Here is a 17,213-nt window from a genome sequence, read left to right as displayed (position 1 = left end):
AATCAGAGAGCCAAACCTTGCCTGCTGATGGCTGTACCTTGAATTCTTTAGGGGTTGGTGAACCCTTTTGTTTCAACTCCATACTTTGAATTTTGCTTCCAGGGCCATAATTGTGAAATAAGTTTCACCTATAGTCACATATAGGTCAACATTTTTTTTTTGTTTGCTATAAAATAATGTATGGCGATTTGTATCAAGCAAATGGTACCAGTAACTTTCGTCCCAAATTTTTGTGCCAGAGATGCTTAGTCCCTTGTATTTTGTGTCTCAATTTTTAATCCTATACACCTGCACGTCCCAAACTGAAGTTAAGGTAATTTATATATTTTATGAAATTCTAATAAAAAAGCAAATAAATTGCAAATGAATTAAAAGTATGCTAGCTTTATTTAATTCAAGTACATATATCAGAATAAATGACCTGAAACAGCATGTCACAAAGCATGTAAGTACTGTGTAATTTCACCATTATGCATATACTCATTATAACAACTTACAACTCTTTGCACCTGACTATCTACGGCTACATGAATTTTTCTTCTCTTCCTTGGAGATTTACTGAATTCAACTTGCAGGAGTTTTCTGGCCACTACAGATGCCTCTTTGGAATTTATCTAAGAACTCATTAATTGATGGATGTGGTTGTTCCATGATTTGATATATTTTGTTATTCCAATCTTTCACGGGATTTATCGTTCTGGGTAGTCCGGCCACAGCACGTTCATAACAATTCCAAATTCTAATTAGGAACGGTGGTGGTCGATAACCCCTCCCTCTACGCTAGCCACGGAGCAAGGTGGATTCAACATGGGAGTCAGAACAGGATCAGCGGTTTCTTTCGAAGTGTCAAATGCATTTTTCATATCTTGCTCATTATCAATCTCATTGAAAGGATTGAAGGCCAAAGATATTCTCGAAGGAAACTGGGTGCGAATGTTGTCATTATTTCTTTTCATATACACTTGAGTGAGGCCTTTACTTTGTAATTTACGCCACAAGATCTGTCCGAAATGGAATAAGCAGCCTACAACCTTAGTGTATGGAAATACGGTGAAACCTCTCATTTACGGACATCAAAAGGACGTAACAATCTGTCGGTTTCTGGGAGGTGTCCTTTATTGGGAGGGAGGCTCCCCAATCTAACAGTAAATTAATAATATGAATTATGTATCCCTTCAAGCTTTAAACGAAATGTATTACTGTAGTTTAATTCTAAATACAGTCTACTGTACTACAGTAAATTCTTTCCAACTTCGAACTACAGTAGATAAGACCGAAAAAGGAATTTCTGTATAGTTCTCAAAATTAAATTTTCCATTTTTGTAAGACATTAGGTCTTGAAAACCAAGTTCTGTCCTCAGTGAGGAGGTAAAGCAAGCTTTAAGACTGTGAAACAGCTGTCCGTGTCCGTGTCTTACAGTGTCCGTGCACGAGAGTTAAATTTATCATTATTTCTATATTATTTCAGTTTGGACATAAAATCTGTCCGTATATGAGGAGTGTCCGTATCTTGGTGTTCCTAAGCGTTTATTGCAGCTAGCTCAAAATCACAGGAGACAAAAGATGGGGAGTATGTTTCACCAAACAGGCGCTGAATTTCTTCTTTAATATACTGGAAAATTTGAATGTATAACTACTGTGACTTATCTTTTAACAAGGCCACAACAAATGGAAACCTTCAAAACTCTATGTACAGAATAAACTTGACACATTATTCCGGGCGCAGATGTGGAAGTCCCATCACATGTCCAGTACAAACAGGGACATAATCTTCGCATCTGGTCCCTTGTTGAAACACGGCCAAATTGCTTCTCTTGTCAAACTGTAGCAGCCATTCGCGACCATCTGTGTCAAATTGAAGCCTATCGGGAATATCTTGTAAATCCTGTAGCGTCTTTGGTTTGGGCGATAAATGTGCTTGCCATATTCTTTGTTGCTACTTTGAGAAGCTTTAAGTACGTTTCGCTTTATCTGGAAGATACATGTTGATTGATTAATTATGTACTTTCACTTGATGATAAAGCTCCTTCCCTAATGCTTGAAACGACTTCTGTGGCTTTGCATTTATCCCAATCTAGAGCATGCGTGTGCTCTAAGGCCAAATGTAATCGACCTGGACACTGTTCTTTCTTCTCACATCTCCATTCGGTTTTAATATCTCCTTCCCCAACTGTCTGCGTCCCATTTCCCCACTTGTTAGAGTAATGGTACGCATTACAACTTTTTCATATATCATCAATAGAAAATAAAGTTGTTTAAAAATACATTTTTGTAACTTGTAAATATTATTAGAACATAATTGTTTTATTATCTCCGAAAGTTTCAGTGTTACATTAAAACCTAGAGTCAGATTACTATTGGTAAATATTCTGGAAACAGAATGTAAATAAAGTTATGTTATGGTTCCTGTACGACTTCGAAATTTTTACCATTTCACAAATTTGTTCTTTTTTGCAGGGATCTCTCCGAGACCGCCATCTCCGAGATGCCAACACTCGGTCTAAAGGATCTCGAAGTTCTTCGTCTGCAGGACACCGAGAGCCTCAAAATGTTCCCATCTATCTACAATTTTGAGGCAAATAGTCCCATACTTATTACTATTAGCTTTATAACACAGTCGACATATTTAGCTTACGTGATAGTAGTCGTAACTCTATAACCAACGCTAGACAGTTGGTAACAAAACTAATAAGTTGTGTGAGCTTGGACCATATCTCTACCGAATGAAAAGAAGTAATACAGCTCTATACAACAAACATGTACAGTCAGATGGTCACCAAACTTGTCTTTGTGCCAATAGTCCATGACCATAGAAGAAGAAACAAGCAAGGAAGTAATACCAAAAAGACAATTCTCAAATTAGAACATCCTTAAATTTAAATCTAAAATAATATTTTACGCACAAGTATAAAAGTAACAAATCAAACACATAGTGATATGTCTCTAGACTTGTTGCAATACCTAGTGTACTTTTTCATTAAAAATCTATTTCCATGGGGAAAATGTACATTCTGCGTCACCAGATGTGACTAGAGTAAATATAAAATTTGATACATTAGTATTTCTTACTGTATAATAAAGTGAACAATAGCTTTGCGAATGAAATAGTGCTTTTCGTATGTGGCACATCATATTAAACCCATAACTCTTTTCAAAGACACGTTTCATATTTGAAGGGTACAGGGAAAGAACGAGCTTTGTCAACTTTAGCAAATTGTTCAGGAGAGCAATTTAAAGTCTGTGTTTAGCATATTCTTCCTTGCATGCCAAATCTAAAATCTAACATAGCATTTAGACTGTTCACATTATCATAGTGTTTCATTTATAGTAGCCTATTGAACTATTTTTTACGTAAACATAATAAATTTTCATATAATTCTAAATCTGTGCCCAATGTAACAAAATTTGTAGATATTACGATCAATAGAAATAGGTTTAGAAATACTTGATATATTTCATGGATGACAGATTGAATTTAAAAACTGTAAATAGTTATAATTTAGAAACATACATGCATGGAATTAAACCTATGAAGTCAATGACATGCTTGACAGGGTTTTTTTCCCCTCAGCGTTTAACAGTGGGGATTTAATATAGTTTTTACTATTGCTGATTGTGAAGTTGATTTGGTAGTACCCAAAAATTTAGAAGTAATCTTAAATGACTTTGCTTTCCAATTTTATGTAGTGCTGTCTTCCATTTTTAATTTCATTAATCCATTTAGCCTATCTTACATCAGCATTATGGCTTTGAGACTTGGAATAAGTGGAAAATTATACAAAAATACATAGTAAGGAAATGGATTATATTTACAAACATAAACAACTTCTCAATTGAGTAGAATATACAAACATTTTCAAATCTGTTCTAAACTTTTGTCTTATTCTTTCAAAGCTTTAGGCACAGACGGTCCATTGAACCCTATGATACAGTCTAGCATACGAGTATTTCATCTACGTATATGCAAGAAGTCTTGCGCTGCAGATTTATAGCAATAAATAGGGCTAGAATGTATATGCACAAAAAGTCTGATATATGCAAACTCAAACCAGAAATATACAGAACATTCAAAATCAATTTATTTAACATATCAAGTATCGGTAATAATTTCCAAATACAACACTGTGCGCATGTACGGTGCTAGTATGTAGTTACGCAATATGGGAACACATGTTTAAACTTTCTTGCCTACATACAAGACGATTTTCGTCTAAGAGTCGGCCGATATTTTGTTTTTAATACTGTAAATTTGAAATGAATTGTTAAAGAAAAAAATACCGTTTCCATGAAGATAAATTTTAACATACTCAGTTTTATTAATTTCACAGTTGTGTAAGTTTCTTTCTCGTTTCCGATTAACATTGTAACCTTTGCATTCTTAACCATAAAAATACAAATGGTGATATTTAAATAAATAGGTACTTACATGTTTTTCACAAAAATCGCAGAACACAGTCGTTCCGTTTGTCCTCAAGCCTTCTTTGTTTTGTTACCCATTGCTTCAGGGTGCTCTGGAATGATGATTTTGTAGGTGGCATCGCTAATTCACACAAACCACACAGAATTGTCCTTGGACTAATACTGTTAAGATTTCTCTCTCAAGTAAGAATATTTGTATCTTAACGGAGAACAAACGTCTATGTTACGTTTCGCGCGTATTGAGAAAAACGGCATTATGATTGATTGTTGTCGGCAGAGTGAATACACTTCATATGAGGCTACAATAGACCTTTGTTTGTTTGTTTAGAGAGAATATTGTACTGAAAAATAACTAAAAAAAATTGGAAGTTTGCGTAGGTCTATATGGCGATTTGTGCAACAAAATCCTGAAAATATGCTACAATATATGCAAAATAAACTATTATATGCAGAAACACCAAAAATATGCAATATTAACTCTGTATATTCGTAATCACAGATATAAAACTGTTTTTGCACGACTTTCAATATATGCATTTGTATATGAATTCTAGCCCTAGTAATAAATTATGTATCTTTTGCAAGAAAGTTCTGTGAAGAATTTTTATAAATTGTCATCCACAGTCTATTTTTCCAAATTTCCAACCAGTAGATGGCACAAATGTTTCCGTAATTTGTTTTACTTGGTTATTTAACACGCTATATCAACTACGAGGTTATTTAGCGTCGATGGAATTGGTGATAGCGAGATGATATTTGGCGAGATGGGGCAGAGGATTCGCCATAGATTACCTAACATTTGCCTTAAGGTTGGGAAAGACCTCGGAAAAACCCAACCAGGTAATCAGCCCAAGCGGGAATCGAACCCGCGCCCGAGCGCAACTCTGGATCGGCAGGCAAGCACCTTAACCGACCTAGCTACACCGGTGGCTGGTTTCCGTAATTGGCACCAGTTTTATTTAATAGCTGAATTATTTAAAATTAATTAAAATAAACTTCAGTCATAAATTATATTGGAAAATATGACACGAAAAATGCATGGATGAAAGGTGCCAGTTTTGACACTGATTAACAATTTTACGCATATTGTGGAGAAAACCTTTTTTTCTATTACTAACAAGGTCTATATTATATTATAGGCCTACATAATTTATAACCAACTTTTGGCACTAATTTTTTTCAGTAAGCGCCACCAGTCCTATTTCAACGGTTTAATTATTTACAATTACCTATTATACGAGTATATGATGTTGTTGTACAGTATATCTTTAGCCATTTATATGGTAATAGTCTATAAGGAGAAATGTATACGAATTATAAATGTAATTTTTGACACTTACTAGTATTATGGTAACATTTATATTTGCAATTCCTGAAATTGTTTTTTATGATTATGTTTTTTGTGATGAGATATTCGCTTCGCTTTTCTGTATTACAGTTTGTAACGAGAAAGAATTAAAATTGTAGCTTCTTATGAAGCGCGCTGCAGATCTTGAAGCATTTTCGCCCGTTCATTAATTATATCTCATACTGTATATCTATTATAATAGACTGATAGTTATCAGTCAGTACATTTAACTTCACGATATGTGTCAGAGGAAGAACAATAATTGTTTGCATACATCTGAAGTCTGATTAGTGTAACATGTAGCCAGTCGGCGATGTATGCAATTAAGGGGAAAAGGAATTGTCACCCTACCCAATTTCTCCTGGTTTAGTTACCTCATGAGTGGTGCCTTATTGGTGTCATTTACGAGGTTGAAACCTGTCTTCGGATAGTTGATTAAACTACAATACAAACGTGGATTCAACGTAGAGTTAATAGTGTTGCGTAGACAATGGTCGGCGAAAGGAATAATCGATAATGTGATGTAAAGAATTATTCATTCTTAAGCAAGACGAAGAAAAGCCTGAGAACTTTAAACTGTGGCTGCAGAGGCAATTACGAAAAGAAAGCTTCCATTAAAAATTGGTTTGTAATCAACTTGTAACTTCTTATTTCCCATTAACAAAATACTTTTGTGTTCGTTTTCCACTTTGTTATATTCCCCATTCCGTTAATATCTTCTCCCTAACGTCTTCAAATGAGGAAATAATCCATCCATGTTTCATGCAGACGCTTACGGAATATATAAATATATCTATATATAATTTCACCACTCGAAGAAAGCCGCAAAATCATATTATGACTGAGCTACAATTAAGAAGTGTTTGTAAAATGCAGTTTTGGGAGTAGGTTTGAATATTTTCTTTCTTGCTGTCTTGCTGTAAACATCCACTGTCAGCCGGTTTAATAAATACCTGCTATATTTAAGCCTCTTAACTTGGAATGGAAAAGTTGTGAATTAAAAATAAGATGCTTGCGAAAGTATTAATTTAAAGCTAATAGCTCGTAGGAAATCAGTTACTATATTGATGTTTTAAGTGCTCGCTAATTGTTTCTTACCTTGTTCCAAATAGCGGCATCATATTTTTAACTTCTTTTTCTTCTTCCCCAATTCACGGGATAGGCGCATTCGCCTGTACTCGCTTCACAGTTTCTCCTTCCAACGTCTCTTAATCCGTACCACGTCCCTTGTCCCTAATGCTTTTGGATTGAAACACTATATTTTTAACATAATAAAACAATTTTAAGTGGTAGCCAAATTTATATGGAAAAGCCAGCTTCATTGACTAGTCCTCTATACGTCTACGTATAACCAAAGCTACCGTTTCTGAAGCGTGAAATAAGTAATGGGAAACTTGAGATTGTCTTATCTTTGTCACAGTCTGTTGACGAGAAACTTGACAACTGTGATTGGCAGATTGCTGATGTCACATCTGTTTAGGAGGTGGTACCACTCTCAGCCGAAGTGTCTTGCCTTTGATGCAATCAGTAGGCAATAAGACTGACAACTGTGATTGGCAGATTGCTCACGTGACGTGTATTTGGGTTGTACCGTTCTCAGCTGCAGTGGGAATAAGTCCTCACTGACTGTTTTTTTACTCAAGCATACACGCCAAAAACGCTGACACTTACTGTATTAACATTTCTTCCACTGTCAGATAGTTCCATGCCACTGTTGTCACATTACCATTTTTTTGCAATACAGTATCTACACACACAAAATTATTTACAGACACTTTCTCGACGGGAGCACACCCTGCAGCATATTCCAGTAATAAACGTAAAGCTGATTAAGAAAGGAGAAAAGATACAGGAAGAGGCGAGGATATTCTTCTGTCTTTTCAAAACTTGTGGCTATATTTCCCATTGTTTATCAACTTTCGACTGTCGAAAATCAGGAGAAAGCCTTCCCACCATTAGTATTTCTATTTATTTGTGAACCACAGCTACATATCGAATTTATGATCAGAGACATAAAAGATAACTAATTCTCTTTGTTAGAGCTTTTACCGATAGCTACTCTCCAGGAATGGACATGTGTATAGTCCTGAAGAATAATTCTTGGCAAGGCATACAACGACTATATTGCATACATTTTGTCTTTCCACGCTCGTGGATGTAGAGCGGAAGCGACAGTGCATATCGCCGCTACACACAGGCTACCGTGGAAAGACAGAATATAGGCACTGTACTTTGTTTCCTTGTTATTCGATGAAGGTGTCGACATGTAGCTCCGAAATATTGGATATTACTCCATCTGTGACACAGTGTGAATGTCCACAGATCTGGCACACTTTCATGAGGTGAAATTTAATCCATCGCATAGTCCGTTCATATTTAAATAGTAATGTATTATTTACGAAATAGCTCACAGTGATTGGCTCATCAGGTGAGATGTTTTCGAGCTAGACCTACCAGGAGGTAGGAGACCCTTGCCTAAAAGGATTCTATGGGTTTATCTTATCTTATTTACGAAATACTTTTTTAAGTTCTGCCATCAATGCAACCAGTGCTTAAAAGTTATCGAGCAAATTATGACTGCATTTCCCAACCAGAATTTCTAAAATACAAAAATTCGACATTGAACGGATATGTATTTGATATAAAATGGGTTTTCAATGTATGTGGAATACAGAATGAGACGAGTTAGTTAGATAAAAATATAATATTGACCACTCAGCTGTGTCTCATAGTCGAAACGAGGTAAAAGAGTTGATGGTTGATACTGAATATGAACAATGCCTTTGAAGAGTTTAAGAGAACTTGATGCCTACAAAAATTGAATAACCAATTTATTAATGATTTGGAGCTTGGACACTTCGCACTTCCTCTGATATTAATTCATTTAAAAACACGTGATTCAACTAAAGTAATACATTAAAGAATGGTAGAATGCTTTGCACATGCTTACTTGAATTGAAAGCAATACCAAAATTAAGCAATATCTTCCTATATTCAAATGTTAAATAATCCATAGGGAAACTAAATAAACTGCTAGTTATAAGGATTGACGGCTTCAGTAGCGGATACCAGGATCAAATGAGTGCACTGGTCTGAAAATTAACATGGAGGCAAGAGATAAATACTCTGCCATTAAAATAGCATCCTTTGGCTCCATCACTCTTTTATTAGGAAAACTCGTAGCCCAAAAACAGAAAGGCATAATTATTAAGGGCAGTATGACGGTATTTCCAAAACCATTTATTTCTATTATGGATCTGAAAACTTGCATTTCCATGAAAACATCAAAATTATTAATATCAGCATGACAATGCTCACGAAACTAAAAGCATATGATCTACTACTTAACAAATAGTACGAGAATTAAAAAAACAGAGTTAAGAGTTGAGGAACGTCCTGTATCATAAACTTAACAGAACGGCGTACCTCATGATACCAAAAATTTCGACTTGACCTTATTCAAAATAAACTTAAATATCTCTAAAAGGGAACGTGAGAATACAGCAGCACTTATCTCCGATGGGGGACAGTGTGTCCATCTACTTAATCCCTTGGGCGAATGATAAGGCGACCCGGTGATTGTCAACATTGCGACAGGGAGTTTGAAACACTTGCTCATGTTCTGGGGGGCCTGTCCACACTGTGCACTTCTACGAAATACGCGGCATCATACAGTAAGATCTATAATAGCAACTGCCTTAAGGAACAAGGTTATTCAATATATGAAGAAGTACACGGCATATCCAGTGAGGACAGTGATCGAAGAATTGACATAATTGCATTTAAACCTCCCATTCTTGAAGATTACATAATAGATTCTAAGTAGAATCTAGTACTATGTGATTCGAATCGCATGAACACCAGCCAGAAGAAGTACGAGAGGAAAAAAGGAATATATATGAACCTTCAATCAATTTTTATAAAGACAAATACCATCTAGAATTCATCGTCATTACGGGACTAATGATAAGAGCCCGTGGAATCATACCCCGGTTTCTAGTCGAATTCAGTAAATCGTTTGGCCTGCTTAAAGATATTTTAAGAGATCTAACAATTGCGACACTCAAAGGATCAACAGCTATTTTCAGGCATCATACATATGGACCATGACTTTAATTCGCATCTTCTTGACTTTACTTCGTATATCATCCTGTGTTTCAATCTATTTCAAATTGCTATTTTTCACTGTAACAACCGTTGCTTACGAGATTATACTCTATAATATAGAGTAAACGTCTTGAGGCTTAATAAAACTTTGTTGTTACCGTTGCTTAGGCATCTACATCATTCCGTCAACATTTCTCCATTTTGTCATCATTACATAGCATTCCCCCGCTGGCTTGCGACGCACGGAGGGGGTTACCTTAGGGACGAGGGGGGTTGTCTGCTCGAAACCTGAGTACGCAGCAAACCTTAGTGTAGTCAGCCGGTGTGGGAGGGTTAGCACAATAGATCTAAAAGGTCGCAGTGCTGGGTCATAGTGTCCCCCTCCCGAAATTCCAAGTCCATTCCAACATCTATAGGTCAAGCGCTTGTGTTCAATTAAGGATTGTTAGGAAGGGAAAAATTCGAACATCGAGAGAAATCCTCATCTCCGAATTAGGTATACTGGTCACTTTTTCACCTAATTTTTATTAGTTATTTGCCACAAAGCTAATATTAGTTCATGGAAACTATTAATGCATTTTTAAGAATTTGAATAATGTGAGTTTCTTAAGTAGGCCTATATTTATAAACTTTAAAACGAACTCATTATGGAATTTTTCTGTCGAATTGAGTCTAAGATATAATGTTCTTCAGTACAGTGAGTGCAGTTCTTCAGAAAACTAATTTTCTGCAATTCCCGAAATATAGAATTAATGTTAAAATTTAACGCCCTATCTATACGAAATAAGTCATGTTAAGTACATTGTGTTTCTTAAAAGTATAAGGGTTTCAGCAATATCCGATTTGATGTGGATTAGCTCAAGTATCTACATCAAAATGTAAATTCTCCTTCGTATACGTTTTCGTAGATGTAATAAAGCATTGTCTATTGTCGTGCGTTACCAAGCACCAATATTTCATATGTGTACAAAATATACTATCTTTCTAAAAGTGTGAATTCTTTCTACCTTATATTAATTATATAAAGTTTGCTGTTCTTATTTACTGCAAGTGCAAACTTCAAAGAAATTCTCCAGCAGAAATGTTTCTGTTAGTAAGTTATCTTATAAAATACATATATATCCTTACCATGAACATATCTCAGTTTATATTAGGTTGTATTAACATTACGTTTTATATTTTAAAACTATTTCATTCAAGTAAAATTAACTTTAAATATCACTTCTTTGAGACTGATGGAACATCGTCAATAGTTTCTCAGCCTAAGGAAGCTGAGATATCCTCAATATTTTAAAAATATAAATAGTTGTAAGTTAAAAATGATTTTAAATTTTTTTTTTTTTTTTTTCCTGTGACGATACTTGAGACGGTTCTGAAGCTTTTCTAATGTAGGCTGTTATGTTCACCGAGAGAGAAAATAAAACAAAATTACCATTTGGTTGTTGGTGCAGATACTCCCATTTCCAGGCACGGTGGAATGTATCATCAGCGTACTCAATGATTTATAAAATGTTTATTTTTAAAGCAGAACTTAATTTTTTTCTGCGTTGAAGTTAACGAAAATATTTTAAAATGTTATTTATTTAGCTGTGAAAAATAAGGACTCGTAAAAAGCAAGGTCAATGGCGAACACAGTATATACCAGCAACATTGGGAAAGCGATTATATCTATTTTGTAACAAATGCAGACCATAAGGTTCAATTTTTTTTAAATGCAAGTTTCATTTCTTAATAATATAATGTTAAACTCCACTCTGCATAATTGCAAGATGAAAAACTAGAGAAATAAAAAGAAACTTGAAGATCTGAACTAGTGAAAACTTACAAGAGGTTGAAACAAAACATGTATATGCTTAGTAAATAAACAACAAATTATGTTTATATACCTATATATTCTTATTGAGGACCTCGTGGATCTCTATTGAATATTGTGTAATCAATGACTTGGTGTAGTCACCACATAGGTACTTACTAATGAAGAAAAATTTTCTCCGGCACAGGAAACGAATCCAGGGGCCACTGTGGATCAGGTCTCGGCATAGCTCAGACTTATTTATTTATTTATTTATTTATTTATTTATTTATTTACTTACTTACTTATTTACTTTTTTATTTATTTGTTAATTTATTTATTTATTTTGCTAATAATTGTAACATGAAATATAAACAGATAAAACTTTAGCTCACCCCTGAAAGAGTAGAACTCTTGCTCAGGGGCCGATTCCTGATTTTAAATTAAGAAGTATGTAATACAATTTATCTTATGTCCACTACTTAATAAGAATATATAAGTTTAAATTTACAATTTTAATTATTTATAAAATCCATTTTTAATTTAATACTAGAACTATTAGAATTGACAAGATTAGGATATTTAAATATAAATTTGTTACATATTCTTGGGCCTAAATTACTACTATTGTTAAATTCTATAGCAATGTTGCATTTTGGTTCAAACAATCTTAAAGAATTCATACCTTTTGTTTCATAACTATGTGAATTCAATTAAAAAATTATTTCGGTTTTTATGTATGAATTTTATAAATACAATATAATAAATTTATCCCATTTTAAGAACATTAAAGTCTAAAAATAATTTTTGAGAAGAAAAAATCAGTAGGTTTATGAAGACATATTTCAAAGTTTCTAAAGTTTCTCTGTATATTTTATATTTTATGTTACAATTATTAGCAAAATAATAAATAAATAAATAAATTACTTTCTTCTGTACTAAATAAAGTGGATTAAAATTGGTTTTAAATAAGCATAGTCTACTACAACAGAAAGTTTTAGTATCGATACTTAATGCAAGACAGAAATATTCATGAAGCCTTGTTGAATGTCATGAATTCGCCTACAGAATAGAAAGCGTGAGAAATTGAGTACTTCTTTAATTTGGCCGTAAATAATATTATGTTTTGAGTTTCATTTTTTATATCCATAGGGAGTCTATTAAAAATGTTTACTGCCATATAACGCACTGCTTTTCGATATCACGATGAACTTTCCGATGGAGTATGAAAGTAATTTTTGACGCGTATTTATGCTATGAACTGTTGAATTAGTTACAAAATACTCACGATTACATATGAGGAAGAAATTATTAGTGAAAAAATATACTGGCAAGCCATGGCTTTGTAGTTTTTTTTTAAATAGTCCTACACGATTCCCTAGATTTGGCACCTACAATTATTCTAATTACCGGTACTCTTTCTTTGTAGTAGGAATATACTGTTACTATCTGTGGAATTTCCCCAGAATATTATTCCAAAACTCATTATCGGGTGGAATTACAGGTTTCCAGTAGAGCAGCAACACTCCCTCTGCCCTTTGAGCGAGTAGTTTTTTCCTTCTACTAAACTTTCCCTCTCACTCAGGTCAAGTATGTTGTCATTCCAAACTACCAGTGGGTAATACTGAGATTACGTGAGATACATTCATACATAAAACCGAGCTCCACATATTTTCGTTGTTAAATGCTAGTGGTTTAACTGTAACCCAACATATTTAGCTATATATTTCAAAATGCTCTTAACCACAATATAGGTTAAATTTCATCGTGTTTCCCAGGCAATTTCATTTTCATAAATTTTTCTTCTGCATTGCTAAAGGACAGTATTTTGTATACATAATATTTTCGGGAAATGATATGAGGGGAAAGATGCATTGATACATACTCTAAAAATATCTCATTGTAAAGTTATATAATTGTGTAAAATCCAAAGGAAAAAATTGTGTACATAACGAGAAGTATTGAATTATATTTTGTTTTAAATTTATTTCATTAATAATTCTTATTTCACACAAGATAACCTATCGTCTCAACTAAGATTTCCGGATTTTAAATCTGGAAGAAAATTCTTAAGAATATTGATGCAACAATGATTTCAGTCACCGTGTCGGTTGGTATTGTTGTTTAGAGCAAAAATGAACAAAGATACTTCTCCTTATGAATGCGAAAATTGAATCATATTTTATAGATCTATTAAAATCAGTGTACCATTTACGGATTGTAGGCCCACTGATTGGATCTGCACCATACTTTGTTCGGTAATGCCGTTGCACATTTAACCGACTGGTTTACATGAAAATTAAGCTTTTCTATCCTCTATAGCAGCCATTTCGCCTCAACAATGAACAAACTTGTTTATGTGCGCTATTATGAGGCAGTGTTTCAACTAGCAAAATAATGTCGCCACAACTAACCTTTTTAGTTTCTCTATCCATTGGGGCTATTTTCATGCACCTCAGATTCATAGAACGTAAATTATGTTCGAAATCGGAAAGGTATTTTGTTGGAACCCTGTACATAAAACATTTCAATAATTTGATGTTACATTCTTTTTTCGTGTAGGTCTTCAATTATTGTAAGAATATTCATTTACAACTTGATTTTATTATATTAAAACCTTGATACAGATATAAATATAGCTACTATAATATACGAAATTTAGGAAAACCGTGCCCAATAAAACTCCTTACATTACGGAGGTCGCGGACATTCTTTACCCCAGTGTTATAAGTTACAACATACCCGCGGTACTACAAAAACTTTACACACTGAGTATAAAAAATAACGAAATATTCTTATGAACTGCACTTACAACTTTATTTCTTACTACATCCTAATACAATTACTGTATAGCCTAGTGCTTACACGTCGGATTTTCCAAAGCGGAAGCCATCCATTTGAAGCCTTCAATTAATTATTATCACTAACAAGTAAGAATACAGCTTCATCCTATAGAATAATCCTACTAATGGATATAGAGTCACTGTGCTTTTGAAGGAAGCATTCTTGTGCTACTGTAATGTAATTCATTATCTTCACCAACTTGAACTTTTTTTAATTAGCGTTGCTACATCATAGAATCCACAAAATTTCGTAGTTTTATTCTTCTTGTATCCATCCCCTTACTATTTCTTCTGGTACTCAGTAGTCACGTAATATACTGACATTAGATGCACCGTTTTTAACTTTCTCTATTATTCTAAACTTTTATTCTTTCTCTTAGAGGTTGCAGCGAACATGTTAAATATATAAAAGAAATGGGCTCTGTTTGTCTCGAACTTATGTGGCTCATCTTCGAACGTTGGTACTTTCCTCCTCAGCTATGCACGCTGTCTATTTCTCATGAATGCTTTTAGTGCTTCCATTATCTCCTGGCCTAGCTGCCTCAAAAGTGGTGCTATGTTGGTATCACTTGTGAGGTTCAGACTGTCTTCGGACACTTCACTAAAAAAACATACTCGAACTTTGAACAAAGTACTCTACATATTAAGTTAATTTGGTTTCTGTTTTGTTGCAGTATCTACGAGTGGCATGGTTGACGTATCCCTACCATTGTTGCGCTTTCCAATTTCCCGCCACGCATCATCCTGAAGAGTTCGCCAAACATCAGGTACGTTTTGAAAATATTGCAATAGAGCATCAGTAGAGTATTATTTTTGTGTATGTGATGCAATCTAACTCAATGATATGTAGTTACAGAAAAAATTGATAAAATACACTCAGGGTTATCAATAAGCTACTGCTAAGCTAACCCTACCAGCGAGAAATATGTCGAGATGTTTCAGTAGTGTAACTGTATCTGCTAAACTTTTCTGACATCTCTGTCATTTACAACCTGATACTTAGTGATCCCTAATGCTAATCGAAAAAGTGCTCTGAAGAGGACGGAAAGTAAAAAAACCACGACCTCTTGAAGACACTCATAATATTATAGTGTTGTTATTTTATTAATAATTTAGGCGTTTTCCACTGGATCAAAGTTAATGATGATCGACTATACAATTACAGAAGGAATAAATAAGAATAAGTCAAATAAGGACATCAAATATAAACTGAAAAAACAAACATACATACATGCATACATACATACATTAATACATACATACATACATACATACATACCTACATACATACATACATACATACATAGTCTTCTGCCAAATGGCAGATCTTTCACTCCAAACCCAGTATTCTCAAATATTTCGTATTTTCTGACTTCCTCTTTGTCTCCGCGTATGATCCATATATCTTAAGGGGAAACTTTAGTGAAAATTGTAACTTTTACAATTGTTACCGGATTTTAATGAAATTCATACCGCTGAAGGAATGCAATAAATCAACATTCTGTGCAAAATGTCAGTTCAATTGAACAAACAGTTTCTGAGTTATAAGCATTTTAATTATGGTATGATATACAAATTTAAAATGCTCTACGTCAATCACATTTTCAGTATAGGCCGTAAATTTTTTTTCTACTTTATTATATACTTATTAATAATTTCAAGTTGTCATTTCAACTTTCAATCACTTTGTGTTGAAATAAAAAAATATTAATTATGTGCTATCCATTCCGCTGAAAATTTTGCATATTTTGACATTTAACAACCATTAACGGGAGTATTTTTAATTCTACATATAGAATGCAAACTACAGTTCTTTAAGCAGCTTTCGAAGTGTGTGTCTCCCAAATTTGAAAACAATCAGGTGAAAATTATGTGTCACAGAGCATTTTGAAGGTATAAAAATGCAGTTTTGAAATATAGGCATCTATTATATATCTTCTTATGCACTTAACTCTTCTCCCGATCACCATTCCTACCAATGCACTTTTCAGCAGTCAGTTTTTTCTAAACCAGTAACCAACCAAGTTCCTTTTTCTCTTCCTGATCAGTTTCAGATCATTCTTTCTTCACACACTCTTTCCAACACAACTTCATTTCTTATTCTGTCCGTCTATTTCACATGCTCCATTATTTTCCATATAAACATTTCAAATGCCTCTAGTCGTATCTCTTCAATTCATCGTAATGTCCATGTTTATGCTACATACCGTGCCACACTCCACACAAAGCACTTCAGTAGCGCTTCCTTAGTCCTATTTCCAGAGTCCGCACAAGACGCTCTTTTTTCTATTAAAGGCTTCCTTGGCCATTCCTGTCCTTAACTTCCTGGCAGCAGCTCTTGTTCCTGCTTGTAGTACACCCCAAGTATGTGAAGTTATCCGCTTATTCTACTGCCTCATTTAGTATTCACACGTTTATCTTTTTTATTTTTCTTCCGACAACCATGATCTTCGTCTTGTTTGCTTTTATCTTCATCACATACCGCTCACAGCTGTCATTCAGCTCCAGTAGCATATCCCTTAGTACCGTCTCCTCTTCTGCTAAAAACGCCATATCATCAGGCATGTTATTCATTTTTTCTTCTTCCTCCTACTATCACACCTCCAATTTTATGAAAAATAGTTCTTCACTAACACCTCCAAGTAGATGTTGAACAAGGTAGGTGATTAAAGGCATCGTTGACGTACTTCTCTCCCTATTTCAC

The 17,213-nt window shown here is 34.2% G+C and overlaps 1 protein-coding gene across 1 annotated transcript in view; it reads left to right on the top strand.

Annotated features, from left to right (window-relative positions):
* The window catches only part of LOC138704228 (follicle-stimulating hormone receptor-like), a 312,886-nt gene that overhangs the window by 270,828 nt on the left and 24,845 nt on the right, over positions 1-17,213 (top strand). The window contains exon 7 of the mRNA XM_069832109.1: positions 2,458-2,575. Coding sequence (XP_069688210.1) covers positions 2,458-2,575 — 118 coding nt within the window. The remainder of the gene's footprint in view (positions 1-2,457; positions 2,576-17,213) is intronic.

Source organism: Periplaneta americana, chromosome 8 (assembly GCF_040183065.1).
Source record: "Periplaneta americana isolate PAMFEO1 chromosome 8, P.americana_PAMFEO1_priV1, whole genome shotgun sequence".
Taxonomy (NCBI): domain Eukaryota; kingdom Metazoa; phylum Arthropoda; class Insecta; order Blattodea; family Blattidae; genus Periplaneta; species Periplaneta americana.
This window is presented reverse-complemented; position numbering and strand designations above follow the sequence as displayed.